Source organism: Clarias gariepinus, chromosome 11 (genome assembly GCF_024256425.1).
Source record: "Clarias gariepinus isolate MV-2021 ecotype Netherlands chromosome 11, CGAR_prim_01v2, whole genome shotgun sequence".
Lineage (NCBI taxonomy): Eukaryota > Metazoa > Chordata > Actinopteri > Siluriformes > Clariidae > Clarias > Clarias gariepinus.
In genome coordinates, this window is record NC_071110.1 from 12,286,589 (window position 1) to 12,305,073 (window position 18,485).

Below are 18,485 nucleotides of genomic sequence, written 5' to 3' on the forward strand. Positions count from 1 at the left end.
GATGAAGAAAAACAAGAATGTCATTAAGGAACGTTAAAAAGTTACTGTAGTTACAATAGTCTTGTTTATTGTCTAGAACAATAAAGTGAATTCTTTCTAAAACTGACCTGGATTATATTGTAACTAGACACTTGGTAAGAGAGCGAACAGGCTTTAGATAGCAGATTGAAGGAGAAGATATTAACAAGCACTTTAATGTAGATAATGTCATACTAACATTAAATGATCAGTATATACAATATACCTCATACTGTAAGGATGTGCTTAATTTTTCCTCAATCTGCATTATTAAATCTCGACGTTTAAAGCACTTAAACCTCACAGAACATCAAAGTTAATTTCCCTTTAGAAAACTCAATTCTTTTAGATGTTTTTTTTCAAGCACCTTTTCACATGAAAGGATTTAACCTGAATATTTACTTTTAAATATTTGGGGATTTTTCAGTTTATTTGTTTTCAATAACCTCTTGAAGACTTCAAGCTAAAACTGTTTTATATTTAGACTTAGGAAATTGCATAAGTAATGATCAAAGAAACATAATGCACTATTAAAATGTCAGATTAAGGCAGATGGGATATCATGAGCTGAAAGATGCACTACAACCTTACAAAAAAGACTATCAAAGAAAATAAGCTTTCATGTCATTCATGTTCACTTTTATTTTCTTAAGGTTTGGGAAAGAAATCTTTGTGAGTCTTTTGAATGGAGTCCTACCTGCTTCATTTTTTTACATGGTAGACATCGATGAGAAGAGATGAACTACTGATAAACCTCGAAGGAATGTAAAAGCTAGGGTTTTAGTGTCAGAGTAAGACAATCCACTTTTGTTTTTTTCAGCAACATTTTTTTATACAATTGCCATTTTTTTCTCTCAATAATATCTCATTGTTGTTGCTAAAAAAAGAAACAATCCAGACTAGGACAAGGAAATTGGGTTAAGAAAATAACAAGTAATTGGACTCAGAGAACGTTTTTTTTAATCAGTGCTATTATTTATTACGGATGTACACAGATCAGTCGTATCATTGCAATGCTAAACAGGATCCAATACAGTATTGTTTGCGTCCCCCTTGTGCCACCGGGTCTGATCTGACCCCTCGCGGCGTGACTTCACAAGACCTGTGTGGGTGTGCTGTGGTATCTGGCACCAGAAAGTTGGCAGTGGATCCTTTTGGTCCTGTGGGTTGTGGGGTGAGGCCTCCATGGATTGGACGTGGTTGTCCGGTGCAATCCATAGACACAATCGGATTGGGATCTGGGGAACGTTGAGGCCAGATAAACAACCTGGAACTCTTTGGCTGCTAAGCCCCATACACGGCGGGATGTGGTGCACTGCGTGTTCTGATAACTTTCTTTCATGGCCTGCATTGATGGTTATTATTTTTCTCTTGTTGGCCTTTGGTACCTGTGGACATTGGCTCAGCCTTGGGTGCCCATGATCCCGTCACCAGTTCACTGGAGTATAAATGCTAATCAATGTTTATGTGTTAAAATGAAGTGGTGTTAATGTTACAGCTGATCGGTGCACACAGTTATGGATCTTTTAAAGATAAATACTCTTATAAAGATAAATAGCCATAACATTAACATTTAGCTTTGTTCTGTGGTTGCTTTGATTAGCAGAAAGAGGAACACAACTTCTTGCTATGCAATGCACAGATCACACAGTAAACCACAAATACATTGTGTGATGGAAATAAGAGAAAAGATTCCTCAAAGCTGTCAGACTCAGACAGACACAGGTTTTCTTACTATTATAATGATTAAAGGAGGGGGAGCTGATTGTTCTAGACGGGTGAAACTCTGCTCATCTTAGCCTTCGCTTGCAGCTGGAGGTTCGGTTTCTGGAATGTGTCAACAAACAGGAAGTGTTTTTCCATATCCGGTCTGAGCACTGACAAGTGAGTGGAAATTTCCTGGTTCTTCACTATGCTGACTCTAAATGTGTGTGTATACATTGTGTGTGTGTGTGTGTGTACATTGGCCTGACCTTGCCTGTTCGCTCAAGGTACTTTCCCAGGTTTTTAACTGGGACGTTATTCAACGCTGCCCTCAAACATGCTGAATATGCACGAGACGGACTGGCCGAACACACGGTCTGGATAAAAACAGCACTCTCTCAGCAACTCGGCAGCGGCTTCTGCAACAATAAACATTCACTTAAAAATAATTGACTGTGATTGATTAGTATTAAGGCCATGTTTTGTTTTCAGCAGTTAATACACCCTCTGCGCTTGTTAAGAAGAAACAGGTATAACATGTTCTAAGAGAGGGAGATCAATTACAAGTTACAAGAACAGTCAGACTGCCTTTAAGACGAGAATGAACCGCACACACGACTTCACTTCCCTCCATAGCATCTCTACCGCTCCGCATCAATAAAAGATTGTGAGCTGGAATTACACACATCTACTGTTGTAACCATGATCCGAGTTTATATTCAGCCCAGGCCGCTCCGTCAGAAGAGGATCAGAGTGTCTCAGCGGGTACGGATCTGGCTTACTGTTCAGAAGGTTGAGAGTTCAAGCCCCTGAGTACCGACAAACTGCTGCTCTCGGGCCCTTAACCATCTGTGCTGCAGGGGTGCTGTAACATAACTGACCCGACGCTCTTCTGAGCAAGCTGGGATGTACTGTAGAAAGACAGGATTTCACTGTAATGCATGTTCTATTCTGAACATCTGTGACACACATTAGTCTCCTTCAAATCTTTAACTTTAAGAGCATAAACAGCTGCACGCGATTAAATTTAGGAAGTTATTGTATTAAAAAAAGATTGCATATTATATATCAAAATAAATAATATAACAATGAAGGAATTGATTACATAAGCAGACCGACCCACAGAAAGAAGAAGCTGGAGATTATACATTGTGTGCTCTGGGATTGGCCTGCACTGTGGCGTGACAAGGTGGAATAAGACATGGAAGTTACACAGCTCTAGACATCAAAGATGTGTATTCTTTTCCTTCACACACTTCTCTCTCTCTCACAGACACACACACACTCGCTGTTTTCCCATGACTCCCTGGCTTCCTCTCTGCACTCCTCACGCTAACAGCACATCAGGTAGGACAGGAGTGCTGGCCAAAGAAACGCCAAGAAGCAGACAGAGACAAAGGACTCCAGGCAGGAAGAAGCCATACACTTACCCAGAAAAACAAACAAGCACACACATTCTCTCTCTCGCTCTCTCTCTCTCTCTCTCTCTCTCACGCACATGACTGCACAAAACCATGCACAGATACAGGGTCTCACATACAAATTTTATTTATTAAAGTTAACAGTGTCAAAACCTTCCCTATGCCCTTTCTCATTTTGCAAATAAACAACACGTATGCTCCAAAATAGCTATTGTCTTATCTGTTTTTTTTCTTATCCAGGGTCAAATATAGTATGCAGCTGGAAAGTGAACTGGAAAAAACCTGAACTGTCAATACTTGGCAAGAACAATGATAAAAAAAAAGCACTCCTCTGATCATTTTTGTTTGATCCATACTTCAAAAAACAAAAAGTTTTTAAAAAGCGTGTCAAAAACAAAGTGCAATTGAATTCATTACACCAGAGATCAATATTGTATTTTTTTAAATAGCTAATATCCTAAAATATTACTTTGTATTAAAAAAATTTATTAATAAAAAAAAAGACACAAGTACATCAATGTGGATACTTTAAACAACCAAAAGTATACTCTTTCGATGTTTTCACAAGTCTAAGTCGACACTTTTGATAAATAGAAATATTTATCACATTTAATCCACCACTTCTAGCAATAAGCCCCTACGTTTAATTGTGTAACTCAACTGCACACGTTTGAATGCCCTGACTTATGTTTAGTTGGTTAACAGTGACACCTTGTGGAAGCCTTGTGTAATTACAACATGATGAGTTTTGAAAGTCCTGTGTCTGGTGGCATTACATACTTACCGTCCACTTTAATAGGACACTGTGGACCTGTTTAGTCATAAACTTCACAATCGGAATAGTTAAAAACAAACAGACAAACAACAACAACAACAACAAAAAACAATAATAATCTTCAACTTTTCAGTTTGAGTGAGTCTGTAGCATTAGCCTCAAGTTCTTGGCTGACTTGAGAGGAAGTCGATATACAGTACAGCTTTGGAAATGATAAATAAGATACCACTGAATTTACTTCAGAAAACTTCTGGAATGTCATCAAGAGGAAGACAGATAGTCAAAAACCATGAAGCAAAGCTGAGCTCTTTGCTTTTTTTTTTTTTGCAAAGTGTGCTGTAAGGTTACCCTACAGCAATGTAAAAGACTAAATCAAATTCAACCACATACAGTCATACACAGTACAATATGCAGTGAAATGCTTGTACGACCGCCAGTGACCTTAAAAATAAAATAAAAACTATATATAAGGAATAAATATTAATAAAAAGAAATGAAATACAAAAGAAAATAAATGTAACTAGTAAAATAAACAAACTGTACAAATAAGGGCATAATAAAAATATTACAAAATATAGAAATATAGGAATATAGGGGTGGATATATATATATAAACATTTTAAAATGTTTTAAAGTGCCATTAAAATGTTTTAAAGTGGCAAAGTGTCATGTGCAAAATGGCAGATATATATAAACATGTATTGTATAAAGTGACTTATGAAAGTGACATGTGCAATGGTTTCAGATATGTAAATATATTGCATGAATGTGTCCATGATTGTCCAGTCAATGTCAACGTTTAAAAGATAGTACTCCTGCGGGAAGAAGCTCCTCCTCAGTCTCTCTGTGTTGGTCTCGGTGTCCCAGACCGCAACAGAGAAAACAGTCCATTGACTAGTGGAGAGCATTGCAACTGTACTTGCAAATTGGGGTTACTCCACCAAATACTGATTTCTTAATGATTTTTGCCAAAGCATTAACACAATTTGTTTACAAATTATTTGCATTTTGTTTTATTTGACTTATTAAAGACCTGCAAATACTGCATGATGTTGGGTTATTTTGATGTGCTGTGATGTCATTTCCTTTAAATAGACACTCTAAAAACTATAATTATATCTTGAATTTGGGAAAATATTGTCAGCAGTTCACAAAAAATGAAACAAAACTGTTTAACTTACCAATACATGCACCTGTAAGGAAAAAAAAACAGAAGAAACTGATTATTTTGCTGTGGTCTCTTATTTCTTTGCAGAACTGTATTTTGCTTTTGAAGCCCATCCACCTCAAAGTTTGATGTTTAATGCATACTGAGAGGCTTTTCTGTTCACTACGGTTGTAAAGGTTGTAACCTTATGTAAGTTACTAGATCATTGCTCTCAGCTGAAACCAATGTGGCTGTTTTCCTCTCTTATTGATAGGGCATTTCCACCACAGAACTTTCACTGTTATTTTTTTGCTTTGGCATTTTTTGGCTTTGGTGTAAGCTATGTAGACTGTTGTGTGTGTCACAATCTTAGGAGATCAGCAGCTTCTAACTGGCTCCTCCTGCCCCAATCCTCCCTGACTGCTGATGACTTTGCCACATTTGCTCCCAAACCAAGGCCTACACCAGAACATTAGGACCTTCCCTCTCCTCCCTTAGCAGAATTTTCCAACTGATGAGATTCAGCAAATCATCTGGTCAGCCAATCCCACCACCTGTTCATTAGACCCAATCCCTTCCGTAATGCTCCAGGCCATCTCACGAGACCTCCTTCCCTTCATCACAACCATCATCAACTATTCCAGATCATCTGGTCATGTTCCTGCTACTTTTAAGAAGGCAAGAGTTATTCCCCTGATCAAGAAACCCTGTCTGGATCCAGCAGATGTCAGCACCTATCGCACAGTATCGCTTCTCTCTTTTATTTCCAAAATTCTTGACTGTTTTCAACCAAATGTCTCTTTATCCCTCACAGAACAACTTTAATAATCCCAACCAATCCAGATTCAAAAGGCGCTATTCCACAGAGCCTGCCCTTATGTCAGTCACTTAGAAGCTCCATGCTGCTAGATCAGCCAAACTATCATCTGTCCTCGTCCTCCTGGATCTGTCAGCTGATGCTCGCCTACAAAGCTAAAAATGGCCCAGCACCCACTTACCTCTCAGCTCTAATTATAGCACGTTCCCTCCAATCCTCCAGCACTGCGCGCCTCGTCCCACCATCTCTCAGGGATCAAGGAAGACATTTATCCAGACTCGCTTCTGTTCTGGCACCTAGGTGGTGGAAAGAACTTTCTCTAGATGTCCGTACAGCTGAGTCTTTGACAAGCATTAAATGACTACTTAAGACGTATCTGTTTTTTAATACATGGACTAATCCCCCCCCCCCCCAGGCAAAAAAACAAACAAAAAAAACCCCTTCCCAACTGTGTTTGACTGATGGCACCTACTAAGTAACCTAGTATCCCAGTGTAAGTACGGTATCTATCCAATGGCGGAAACATCAAAGCAGTTTTTGTAAGTCGCTCTGGATAAAAGCGTCTGCCAAATGCCTAAATGTAAATGTTCTAAAATATTCAAATGATCATTTCTCGTATCAAAATCCATGGCATGATCAAAGTCACAAAGATCACACTTTTGATGGGAACATCAGGTGAATCCCATGACCAGAGTCTTAATGATTTCATGCATTGTATCGCTGCCACTTCCCATTACATTCCTATTAAAGTGGACGGTGAGTGTTTTTACCAGGTTGTTTTGAAAGGTGTAAAAGTTGAGACCTGTTATTTAACAGAATGGACATATAACAGGGAGTCAACCAGCATTGTGGCCTAACCTATTGAATTTAGAGACTAAACCCAGAACACTCAAACTAAAAATGGGGTTATTATTGGGTTTATTATAAAAGTAAATTAATAAACAAACAATTAAATGATAGCTGTATTTTGAAAACATAACCTCCAGTATCATGGTTCAATATCAATATTAATATCAACATAAACATAAATACTGTAGAATTGCCAATTAGCTTACTCAGCAATGCTTTGGACTGTAGGAGCAAGCTGGAGGAAACACACAAAGCATGGGATAAACAAGTAACTCCATGTTCACAGGCACAATGGTGGGACGAAGTCACAGTGACACATGTATATAAGTTTTTTTGTGCTACAGGTTTATTAAACTTGAAAAGAGACATTAAAACACATCACTGGACTCCCTTTGAAGGCTAAAGAAGGCTAAATCTATCTATCTATCTATCTATCTATCTATCTATCTATCTATCTATCTATCTATCTATCTACCTACCTACCTACCTACTGTACCTACCTACCTACCTACCTAAATAAAACATGCTTATTTGAAATATATACCATCTATAGCTTATTTGAAATATAAAACCACCACTTGTTGACTTAAAATACAAATAATATGTTAATGGAGTTGGGAGAAATGTATAAAAATAAATGATTCATATCAATAATAGACAGTTTAGTTCTGTCAGTTTAGTTCTCATTAGGAAAGTATGAAAGCTGACAGAAAAAGTTGTACAACCCCCCTTCCCAAAAAAAGAACCCTAACTATCTAAGTGTAATGTCATCATTTTGTACTTTGCCTTAATTTAAAAAGGTTTTAAATGAACAAATAAAAATAACAAAAATATATGCGACTATTTAGTGTAGAGTATAATATACAGGTTAAGCCTTCCTTGATTTCAAATATATATTACACAAAACCTAGGCTAAGTAAAATAATTAATTCATTCATCTTCTACACCGCTTATTCCGTACTGTGAACTGTGGGAGGAAAACCAGAAGACCCACCAAGCATGGGGAGAACATGCAAACTCCATGCACACAGACCACTTGTGTGTTGCCATTTTAAATGATATATTTTTAAAAAGTTGTTCATAATGCTGCAACATTTATGTTTTTATTGAGCAGTTTTTAAGGTATGATGGTATATAATCAGGAAGCAGTGTGTTAAGGCTCCGACTCAGATCAAGTCCCAGATCCGCCAGGTTGCACCTGTTGGGCCCTTGAGTGAGGCCCTTAATCCCGTCTGCCCCAGGGGTGCCGTATAATAATAGTACCAGGCTACTAACAAAAGCTATGATATCTGAAGGATAAAGAATTTTACTATGTCAGAGTAATATATGACGAATAAAGGGTAATTAAGAAAGAAAGGGCTGTAAATTATGTGATTAGTTGTGAATCAGGGAGCAAATAAAACACTAAAAGAGCAAGCAAGAGTTGGGATTCACTGCTGTAGAGAAGAACCCTTCTGTTTATACGCTATACTACTGGACCTGATAAAGACAAGGCCTGTAGATGGCGCTGTTTGTGTTTCCGATGATTTTTTTTTACACACACGGCGCTCCTCTTGATCGGAGTCGTTGGAAGGTAAAAGGGTCAGAGGTAGCAGGAAGGAGGCGCTTCGCTCAGTCATGGCGTCTCTGAGCTGGTGGTCGGTGCGGATGTACCGGAGAGTGTCTCCGCTGTGTAGCGCCGTGATGAGGCTCACGGTGCCGCGTTGCGCCCTGCTGAGTCCCGGGCGGCGGATCCATAGAGCGCCGAGCCGCTGGCAGACGGAGAAAGGAGTGTGGGGGAAAACACGGGCTGTGGAGCAACAACACCTGACCGAGCTGGACAAGGCGGATGCGCTGGTAGTGTGGATGCAGGGCTAAGGCTCAATACACAGTCAAGTTTACATTTAGCACTGACCTGAAAAGAAAGATGAGAAAAATTATTAGTTCCGGGTTTGCTTCTGGTTTTGACCAGCTACACGCGCTGTAATATAACAAGTGTGTAAAAGTAGTCCCTGTTCTGACACACTGTTTAGTAGAGGGGTGTGTGCGCGCGCGCGCCACACCTGCATGTTTTATACTGTTTAACTGTGTTGACTTGGGCTGCTTGATTATAGCAGAATGTCATAGTCAACATTATGTTGATAAAAATTATGTACCTCTCTATATAAAACACTATATGGACCTGCAATGACATTGTATCCAAAAACATGTATGTAAATATATGAGTTGGTCCCCCCTTTGCAGCTACTGTATAACAGCTTCCACTCTACTTGGAAGGCCGTCCTCAAGATTTTGGAGTGTTTCTGTGGAAATTCCTGTCCATTCATTCTGTTGAACATTTATGAGGTCAGGCACTAATGTTAAAAGAGAAGGCCTGTCTCACAGTCTCAGTTCCAGATTATCCCAAAGGTGCTCAGTGGGGTTGAGGACAGGGTTCTGTGCGAGCCAGTCAAGTTCTTCCACACCAAAGTTATCAAACCCTGCCTGTATACAGTACCATGCTCTGTGCAATGAGGTACAGTCATGTTGGTCTAGACAAGGGCCTTCCCCAAAGTTGGAAGCATAGCATTGTCCAAGATGTCTTGGTATGCTGAAGCATTAAGATTGACCTTCACTGGGGTTAAGGGGCCTGATTGAAACACCCGAATTCAATAATTAACAGGTTTGGCTAAATACTTTTGTCCATACAGTGAATCTATAGGGCTCAGGATTGTGCAGTACGGAGTGTTTGTTCCACTGTTGTGGATATTACTTTTTTGTTAAATGGTGAACAAAAAGCCTCAGAGCATGGAAAAGCTAAGTATCAGTTAAATAAGCTGCGTATCTTACTAACTTATTACATTATAAATGTAACCTCTTCGGCTAAGAATAAACAAATATTAAAAATACATCTAATTATGAAAATATACAGCGTTTTGTTAGGGTTATGGATGTAACATTAAACAGACATTTTTACAGGTTTTCTACAAACTTTGAGTATTAACAACTACCACAGAAAGCATTACATTTGTACCCTGAAAAAGCCTTAATTAAATCCAAAATGTTTAGATTTGATCATTTTTGGAATAAATGATTTAGGACAGCTGTGATAGTTTGCCACCCTGTCCACGGTGTACCCCGCATTGTGCCCCAGGTCTCCTTAGATCTAGCTTCATGGCTTTACGACGATAGCCTTACAGCACACCGATATAGCAGGGACTGATTCATGGTCATGGTGTTGATATCACCCAGATGAGGGAAAAATTGTTTCAATGATGTATTGCTATGTTTTTCTGTGGCAATCGCCTTACTGATTTAAATCTATTTTTTTAAATAAATTTTTCATTTATAAATGTTTTTATATGAGGTGATAAAAGGTTGCTGTTCCTCTATAACCCTACAGGTAGTGCTTTCTGGACTGTATACACACTGCCAGGCAGCACAGCATCCTGTGTTGTAGAAGTGAATTATTTTTTATTAAGTTTTATTTTTATTAAAACTTAAAGAAAATGTAAAATCATGAAAAAAAAATCAGGATCGGGCTATTTCTAAAATTGTGATTGCAACAGAATTGCACTACAATTCAATTTGTTAGGAAATTGTAAATCAGCTATTTTTCTGGCTCTTTTCTCTCTCTCTTTCTCTCTCTCTCTCTCTTTTTTTTCATCATTTTTTTGTGTCTTTTTCATGCCCCGTATTGGAATTTACTGCTTAATTTTCAAGAAAAAGATTAGCCAATATAAGCATACTGCATGTAGTTGCCTAGTACTTTTAGCGTATCAGTATGGTTCTGTAGCAACGCTATGAATTATCCCAACTCTGTCCTCCCGTGGTAAGGTTGACCTTTGCATGAAAATGACCTGCTTACTTATTTATTTCACTCCCAGTCCATATGCATTAAACATGGTAATATACTCCAGTGCTTTATTTATCCATGTATTTATGTATCCTCTGGTTGCATTCATATTTATCAACTAGAATACATGTAACTTAGTAGCAGTACTATAATTTGTTCCTCTTCAGTTAATGCTTTGTTTATGGTGGATCCATGCTGGAGTCTATCTGCTTTGTGTGGTAACAGTACATACTGTGCAATTCTCATATTTACACATGTGGTGTTATATTTAAGATTTGTGGTAATATAGACTTAAGAAAATTGTGTTTAATGTTGCCTTACATTGTTATACTGTATAGTCAAATTAAAAAGTTGCTAACATTAGAACAAATGAAGTTAATGTTTCCTGTTATTACACAAATGAGCGAATAAAGGGATTAAAAAATATCGTAGTAAGACAGTCAACCATGCAGCAAACTGGTGTGCTTTTCCCCCCCTGTGGAATTGATTACGTAAATGTATGCAGCAGTACAGGATGTAGCTTGCATATTATTTAAAAGGATTGTTACTTTAAACATTGCTCTCAAAGGTAAAAGCGACAGAATATAAATATACAGTTCAGTAAGTGTCAACAAAAAGGCCTACAATAGTGAGGGACTTGTCATACATTGTTTTATACATACAGTTTTTTTTTATTTAATTACTTTTTATTTACCCTTTTCTTTTTCTTTGCTGTACTTTTTACAGATGCTGAGAAAGTCACATGAAACAGGTGAGTGGACTTAAGCGGATCTGTCTAATGTGAGCACCGGACAGCCTCAAAAGCACCATTTTTTTCCATTACAGTTTGGGATGTGTAAAAGTCTCTATCAATAAATTAAAACCAAATTTTATAAAAATAAAAGTTTTTATTCATGTCATCAATCTAGTTATATAAAGATTCCCCAATATCCTGAGATGGTTCTTGTCCATTTTAACCTCCTGTTAGAACCAGAGGTGAAAGGTACCTAAGTACATTTATTAGTTATTGTACTTAAATATAGTTTCTACCTACTGTATTGATGCTTTATTTGAGTAGTTTTGTTAGTGGATACCTTTTACTCCACTACATCTCACAACAAATATCTGTACTTTCTACTTCACTACATTTGAGAATGGTATTGTATTACCTAACCACAGAGGTGTAGTACCTGCTGATTTATTATAAGTAATTGTATGATTGTGCATTCATGTAGCATATATTTAGAAATCATAAGTAAAGATACAGAGCAGTAACAAAAACAGCACATACTGGCTAGAGAGAGAGGGAGGGAGAGAGAGAGAGAGAGAGACAGACTCTTTTACTGTGAGTTCTAGGCTATGAGCTGTGAGTCTTTATGAGCTAATAAAACAGTCATTTTGATATTTAAGTCAATTTAAAGGTAAACAATTTTGTCAAGTACTGTACTTCCACTTTTACTTGAGGAATATATTACTTGGAGCATCTTGACTTTTATCAAGGACAGGATTTGTGTACTTTTTTCACCACCAGTGTTGGGTGTAACACGTTACAAAGTAACATGTTAGAGTACTTGGATTACTTTTTTGATGTAACAAGTAATCTAACGGTTTAGGTGCGCCATTTAAGTACTTAGTTATTTAGTTATATTTTCAAAAATGTAATCCGTTATTCAGACAATTGACAGTGGGGCCACAGCCACCAATTGTGCAAGTTCTCCCACTTAAAAAGATGAGAGAGGCTTGTCATTTTTATCATAGATATACCTCAACTATGAGAGACTAAATAATAATAATAATAATAAAAAATCCAAAACATTCCATTGTAGAATTTTTAAGATTCCAGTCTGAAAATTAACTCTATCCACAACCACAAGATTTAAATTTTAAAACTGTTACAACAATAAAAAATGCTCATGTCAAATTCTTTAAGTTTATTTTTCCCCACAATGTTGGTTTATACTTCTACTACTACTCTTAATGTTGATAATAATAACATCTGTGACTATATTTTATATTATATATAATATTTATATGTTTAAAAATATATATTTTTTTATTTAACCTAGTACTGTTGACTTTAGTGCCTGGAGTATTGTATAATATCACGTGTAATAACAGTTTGTGTTTTATTTCAGGATTCCTCTCATGGTTCAGAAATGGCTTGCTTGCTACTGGGATTGGAGTTATTGCTTTTGTACAGAGTGATGTAGGAAGAGAAGCAGGATATGGTACTATTCATTAGTTCTTTCCCCTTTGCTTTTCTCCTGAATTTTTTTTTTTTTTTAGAAGCTTGTAATGTTGATGGGAAAGCAACAGCCCTGTGTTCTTAAAGCCTGCTTAATAAGTGCTGGAAAAAAAACTTAGTGTGTGTGTTGCAAAAGGCTGACACTGTACACTCCTTTCATAACCTTTGCATAAATGTTTTATTACAGAAAGTTTTAGCGAATCACTGACATTTATTTATATATATCTTTATTCATCCCACACTGGGGAAATTTCTTAAATTAATAAACTAAGTAATTAATAGATTCTCATTATTTTGTTAGATTGTGTACAACTTTGACTGAACGTTTATATAACTGTTAGAAATTCTGTAGCGTTGTATTACATATTCTTCTTCCTTTTTCTTTTAAAGCTTTTTTCATCCTGGGTGGAGTGTGCGTGTCATTTGGCGGAGCGTCCTACATAGCAAGTTTGCTGTCTCTGAGGAGACTCATGCTGCTCTCTCTGCCTTCTGTGCTGCTGCACACAGCCGTGGTGTCCAGCGCTGCCCTCTTCTGGCTGTGTGCCGTCTCTCTCTACATTGGCCGCCTTGAAGTAGAAATTATCCATGAGGAGGACGAGGAGGATGAAGGAGGTGACGATGGAGGAGAGTGTACAGAGTGTAAAGCTCGGCGAGACCAACGCCACGCGAGTGATAGAGGCCAGGAGAAGTAAAGAAGAGACTCATCTCGTATATACTAGCGCTATACACTAGGACCAGGAGTTTTGATCCTCAGTAAATATTGAAAGACAAAACAAAACTTTAAAAAGTGTCAACAGAGCCTATTTTCAGGTTGGAGAGAATGAGGATGTTTAGTGATTTTTATATAAATATATATATACATACACACTATAAACTGGTCTTTGTCCTGGTCTCAGTGTACAAGGATCATAGTCACGAGTGCTGTTTTATTTGCAATATAGATACATTAGTGTGTATGTGTGGATATACATGTGTGTAAGGCACTTAAAACGTATAAAGAAATATTCTCAGTTTGTTCAAACAGATTATAAACTGTGAGTTGCGTTTTATGGGAAAGGTGCAGAGCTGAATGTGCTTCTAATTGCATGCTAATGTGTATAGAAACCCTTAAAAACATCTTTAAAACAGCTTGCAATTTAAGACATTAGCATGTCTTCCATTAGTGTTGTTTCTAGGGGGTTTTAAAAGCTGTGTCTTTGTTTCAACATTCTGTATTTATTTTTCTGCATTTGTTCATATTTGTTGCAATGCAAGAATTAATGCTGGAAGCAAACAAAAATATTTCTTTAAATCAGTAAAAAAAAAACGTGTATTACAATGACAATGGATTTACTTACAGGAAGTAAGACCTGGTGATTATTTGCTTTTATTGCTAATTCTAGTCTCCTGAAGGTTCATTCAGTTCGTCCCTTTGCGGAAAATCTTTGACATTTTACAGACTAGAGTGTTTCCCTGTCAGAGAGTTCTCTGTTGAATGTGTAACTATCTAAAATCCTTGAAGGGACACACAGTTGTACACTGTAGTTGCAGACTGGTTCTTACGTTTGCCCGATTTAGTCTGCAAAATTTCTGTTGTTGCTCTAGGCCCTTGACTTAGAGCTACAAAATAAAACAATATACCTTTCTGAGTCAACCTGTGGTGGTGGTGTGAGGAGGGGGGTGGGGGGAGGCTGGCTGTTGCTCCAGCTATATTTTGAAAAACATAAAAAAAATATTTTAAAAAAATGGCTTGTGATCACAATTAGGATTTTCTACTAAATCTTAAATTTAAGAAAATAATAAATTTTACAAAAGTAATGTCATAATGTTTGTAATTAGGCTACTTTGTAACCTTCCCTTGACTTTCTGTCTGCAAAGATCTCAACAGACAGGAAGTCAGTTTAACAATCTGGTGACAGCTAAAGTCTAAAACCTTGTTACCTAAAACGGTAAATAAAACAATTAGTTTTACATGTCGTGGCAAAATGGAGTCTTAGTCTTATATAACTAAGCTTAGTCTTATATTATAATTCAGTACTGGTTGTCATGATGTCCATGATGCTCCTGTATCATCGCTAGATCTCACAGTCCTGAGGAAAGACTGCTTTCACCTTAACACAATAAGAACAATGTTCAAGTTTAGTCTACAAAACAAGACTTGAGTGGCTTAACCAGTGAATATTTCCTTACCAAAGTTAGCATGAGCGGCGATTGTGCTCAACTGAGTGATTGTTGAGTGGGATGGTGACCTGATGAGACAGGGATTGATATGGATGACGTGTGTTAGTAATATGTTTAAATGTAATAAATGTTTTTTTTTCTTCTTCATTCTTTAAATGCGTTTTCTTCCCTTTTCAGGACAAACAAAGGATTTATAAAGGGAAAGCAAGTTAAGTCAGTAGATGTAGATTATACATACCTATTTATTTCTTTATTTAAACTAAGATTTATTTTGTGCATGTATGCTTTCATTCTGGTGTATCCTGTTTTGAACTGTTTACACTTTCTCTCATTCTTTTTGATGTATTTTTTATAATGTCATTAAAACGCAGCACAGATGAAAAGAAATCAGACCCTGTGCCGTTTTAATCCAAAGCTCTATTGTGTAAAATGAAGTTTTCATTGTGTAGTTTAAGCAGCTGTTTTCAGATGATCTCAGACTCTCACCAATACGTGGATACACACTTTCCCAAACAAATTTAATTCCTCTGAGGTGAATTTATTTAATTAGGTGTATATTAATGGAAGTGACACAGTCTGCTCTGACCAAACAGTGCTTGGACCTTTTGTCAGTCCTTTAGGAGCATGTGCTTCAAATCAGTCTCTCTGTAACCCCCAGCTACAATTGTACCTCTATCTTTTGTAGTCAATCTAGATTAATTATGTGCACGTTTGTATGCAACTGCATTCCATCAATGCCGGAAGAGCAGTAGGGCTTCAAATCTTTAAGAAAATAAAATTACTCCTTATATACATATACTCAGGTGCATGTACAGATTGCATTAAATCCTGGGAATATTATCCATTTTTTGACACTCCTTTGATGTGTATTCTGCTTCTCCGTAAACCTCAGTCATTATTTATGAATACCTTTTTGATCCAAATTTAACTTTTGCAAATGTGTGATTTGGATGCGACTAACCCAATGCTGTTTCTCTTTGATTATTTTAGATATGGTGATTACTTTACACCAATCAGGCACAACGTTAACACCATTGCCAGGTGAATTCAATAACAATTATAGCAGTAAACCTTTGACAGAATCATGCAGAGTCAAGGCAGTGGGAACCAAAGACTGGCCCACAGAAAAACTTATGTAGCACAACTTGCGGAAAGCCATGATAGAAAGGCACTAGAACTCCCAGTGCATCACAGCCTACCATGTATGGTACTTAACATGCAAAGAGTTCATGTTGTTGATCCTGCCTTGAAATTCCACAGATCTTGGCATGCATGATCCAATCAAGCATCCATAGAATGTGCTGGACAAACAAGTCCGTTCCATGGAGACCTTAACCCTCAACCCATAGCACCCGAAGGATCCGCTGCCACGTCCTAGTGCCAATCCATACGACACACCCCAGAGGTCTTGCGGAGTCACGCCCTGAGTAACCAAAGCCGTATGAGGGAAACGCACAATGTTTTGCAATTTAATGTTATGGCTGATCGGTGTACACTTCTCCTATTTTCAGGTTGTCTAATACATTAATGCTCTTGCCTAATTAAAAACAAATAATGCAGAGTAAACCCCCATTATAATTTACACAGTGATGAGCGAGTTCCTCTAGGTGAACTTTGGAATTTGTCTCACTACAAGAAGATTAACCTCTGTGTCAGACTACATCTGAGGCTATTTGTCCAGATCCAATCAGTTATATTGTTTTGGAAATAGGACTGTGTTTTTATGTATGTATTCTTTGCTGATTAAAGCACTTAATAGAACTTAATAGAAATTAACTTTTCTCTAGTTCACCATTGATCACTTTCGAGGAACAGTTTATTTACAGTGAAATGTTGAAAAGTAGACTATTCAGCTCTTATTTTTTTCTAAACTGGATTGCTAAATGACATTCATTCTGTTTTTTTTTTCATGTGTGCGGTTATCATGGGATTACAAACTGGTGATGCATGACCTTCAGTGCTATTTGCTGTACATAATGAGGCTATGAATATGTACATAAAAGGGACTATAGAGTGAACAAGAGCAAGTGTGATTGTCTCATCATTTCCGATGACTTGTTAAAGTGGAAATGACGGATGGTTAGTATGAGAGAAAATCTGGTTGCTACTTTCTTTTATATGAAAATATTAAGGATTGAGCTTGGCCTTTCACAAATTTTGCGATTTATTTTCTCATACGAACTCCCCATAGATATTCAGTGTTGGTTGGCACACCAGTACACATTTACATAAAAAAAAAAAGTCTGAAGAGAAACCCATAAAACCCAGCTTTGCTTGGCAAAGACAATGCTGCATCACTAAGATGCGGCGTGGGCATCTTCCGAACCTTATCAGACCAGGATCTGTAGTGTTACTATAGCCTTGAATTTGCTTTCCAATCAAGAACATAAGCATCAACTCAAGCATCCTCTGCACCTCTTGCCTCTTTCCCATTTTAAAACTTCTGTATGCCCCACTTCTTGCTTTTGGTGCAGTTGGTTCGTTACTAATTCTGGGAGTGTCTCAGTGCAGCATTGGGCCCGCAGCCGTGTCTTCTTATATCTCCCTTTCTCTTTCTACCCCTCCCTTGGCTGCATCTGCCTGCGCAGCTCTGTTTGACATGCAGCGTGTCTGTGGGGGCCTCCACATGGCTAAAGGGCAAAGCACCCAAACACACGGTCTGCCCAGACCTCACACTCCCAGCTGTACCTGACCAGAGTTCATAAAAGATAAGGGTCTGCAGCTGGAACCTGGTAAAACATCTCATGAAAAGAGAGGGCTTACTTCAAAAGTTTGAGAGGACAAAAGGAAGGCAGGGACACCGTAAAGACATTGTTACCCTTTTGATCAGGACAATTGTGCATTGTCAGAGTGAGCGAAGATGTTCTTCTAAAGGAATTTACTGACACTGGCTATTGTATGACACACAGACAGATACACACGCACACGCACAGAGCGACACATCATTTGCTTCTTCTACCCAACAACTCTACTTCTTTAGTATGCAATTCCTTTAGTCGTCAGGAGGGAATGATCCTCACACTAATGAACTGGGGCCTGCCACTAGAATGTAAAACAGGACTTAACCCGTCCTCAATGTCATAGCCCCTCCCTGGGGTTCCTTGAAACAACACAACAGTGCTGCCATAACTTGCACGCCTCGCGTTTCAATCACTCTGTCCGCCTTTTGTCTCGACCCTACGGCCCGTTACTTTGACAGCGGGCTTCTATCCGAGAAAGCTTCAAAGCTGTGATTTATAAATCTATATGCAGATTACCACTAGTGCCGTTCGGATTGCTGTACTCGTGAAGAGGATGATGAAATGACAAACACTAGAGCTGTATGACTGGAGCTAGACTGAGCCGAACCACTTTATCACTTCACTCAGTCTACATTCAGTCTCCACAACTAATATGTTCTTAGATGTGTCTTAGATGATATGGTAGAAGAAAAACAAATCTGTGGTGTGGGCGTGATTCCCAGAGAAAGTCTTGACTTTTTTTGTAGTGAGAAAAGGAAGGAAACCTATTTACTTGAAATTCTCTTATATAAATCAGTTATAAGGGCAGTCAATAG

The 18,485-nt window shown here is 37.8% G+C and overlaps 1 protein-coding gene across 1 annotated transcript; it reads left to right on the plus strand.

Moving 5' to 3' along the window:
- The first annotated feature begins 8,304 nt into the window (after nt 1-8,304).
- Nucleotides 8,305-14,442, plus strand: tmem160 (transmembrane protein 160). The gene is made up of 4 exons (XM_053506714.1): nt 8,305-8,567; nt 11,272-11,296; nt 12,660-12,752; nt 13,160-14,442. Exons 1-4 carry the CDS (start codon nt 8,349-8,351, stop codon nt 13,459-13,461), a joined length of 639 nt encoding a protein of 212 aa, XP_053362689.1. The 5' UTR covers nt 8,305-8,348; the 3' UTR covers nt 13,462-14,442.
- The last annotated feature ends 4,043 nt before the right edge of the window (nt 14,443-18,485 follow it).

Coding starts and splice junctions, on each gene's coding strand:
- tmem160 (XM_053506714.1), top strand. CDS start 8,349: ATGGCGTCTCTGAGCTGGTGGTCGGTGCGGATGTACCGGAGAGTGTCT. Junction 8,568..11,271: donor TGGACAAGGCGGATGCGCTG/GTAGTGTGGATG, acceptor TACTTTTTACAG/ATGCTGAGAAAGTCACATGA. Junction 12,753..13,159: donor AGGAAGAGAAGCAGGATATG/GTACTATTCATT, acceptor TTTCTTTTAAAG/CTTTTTTCATCCTGGGTGGA.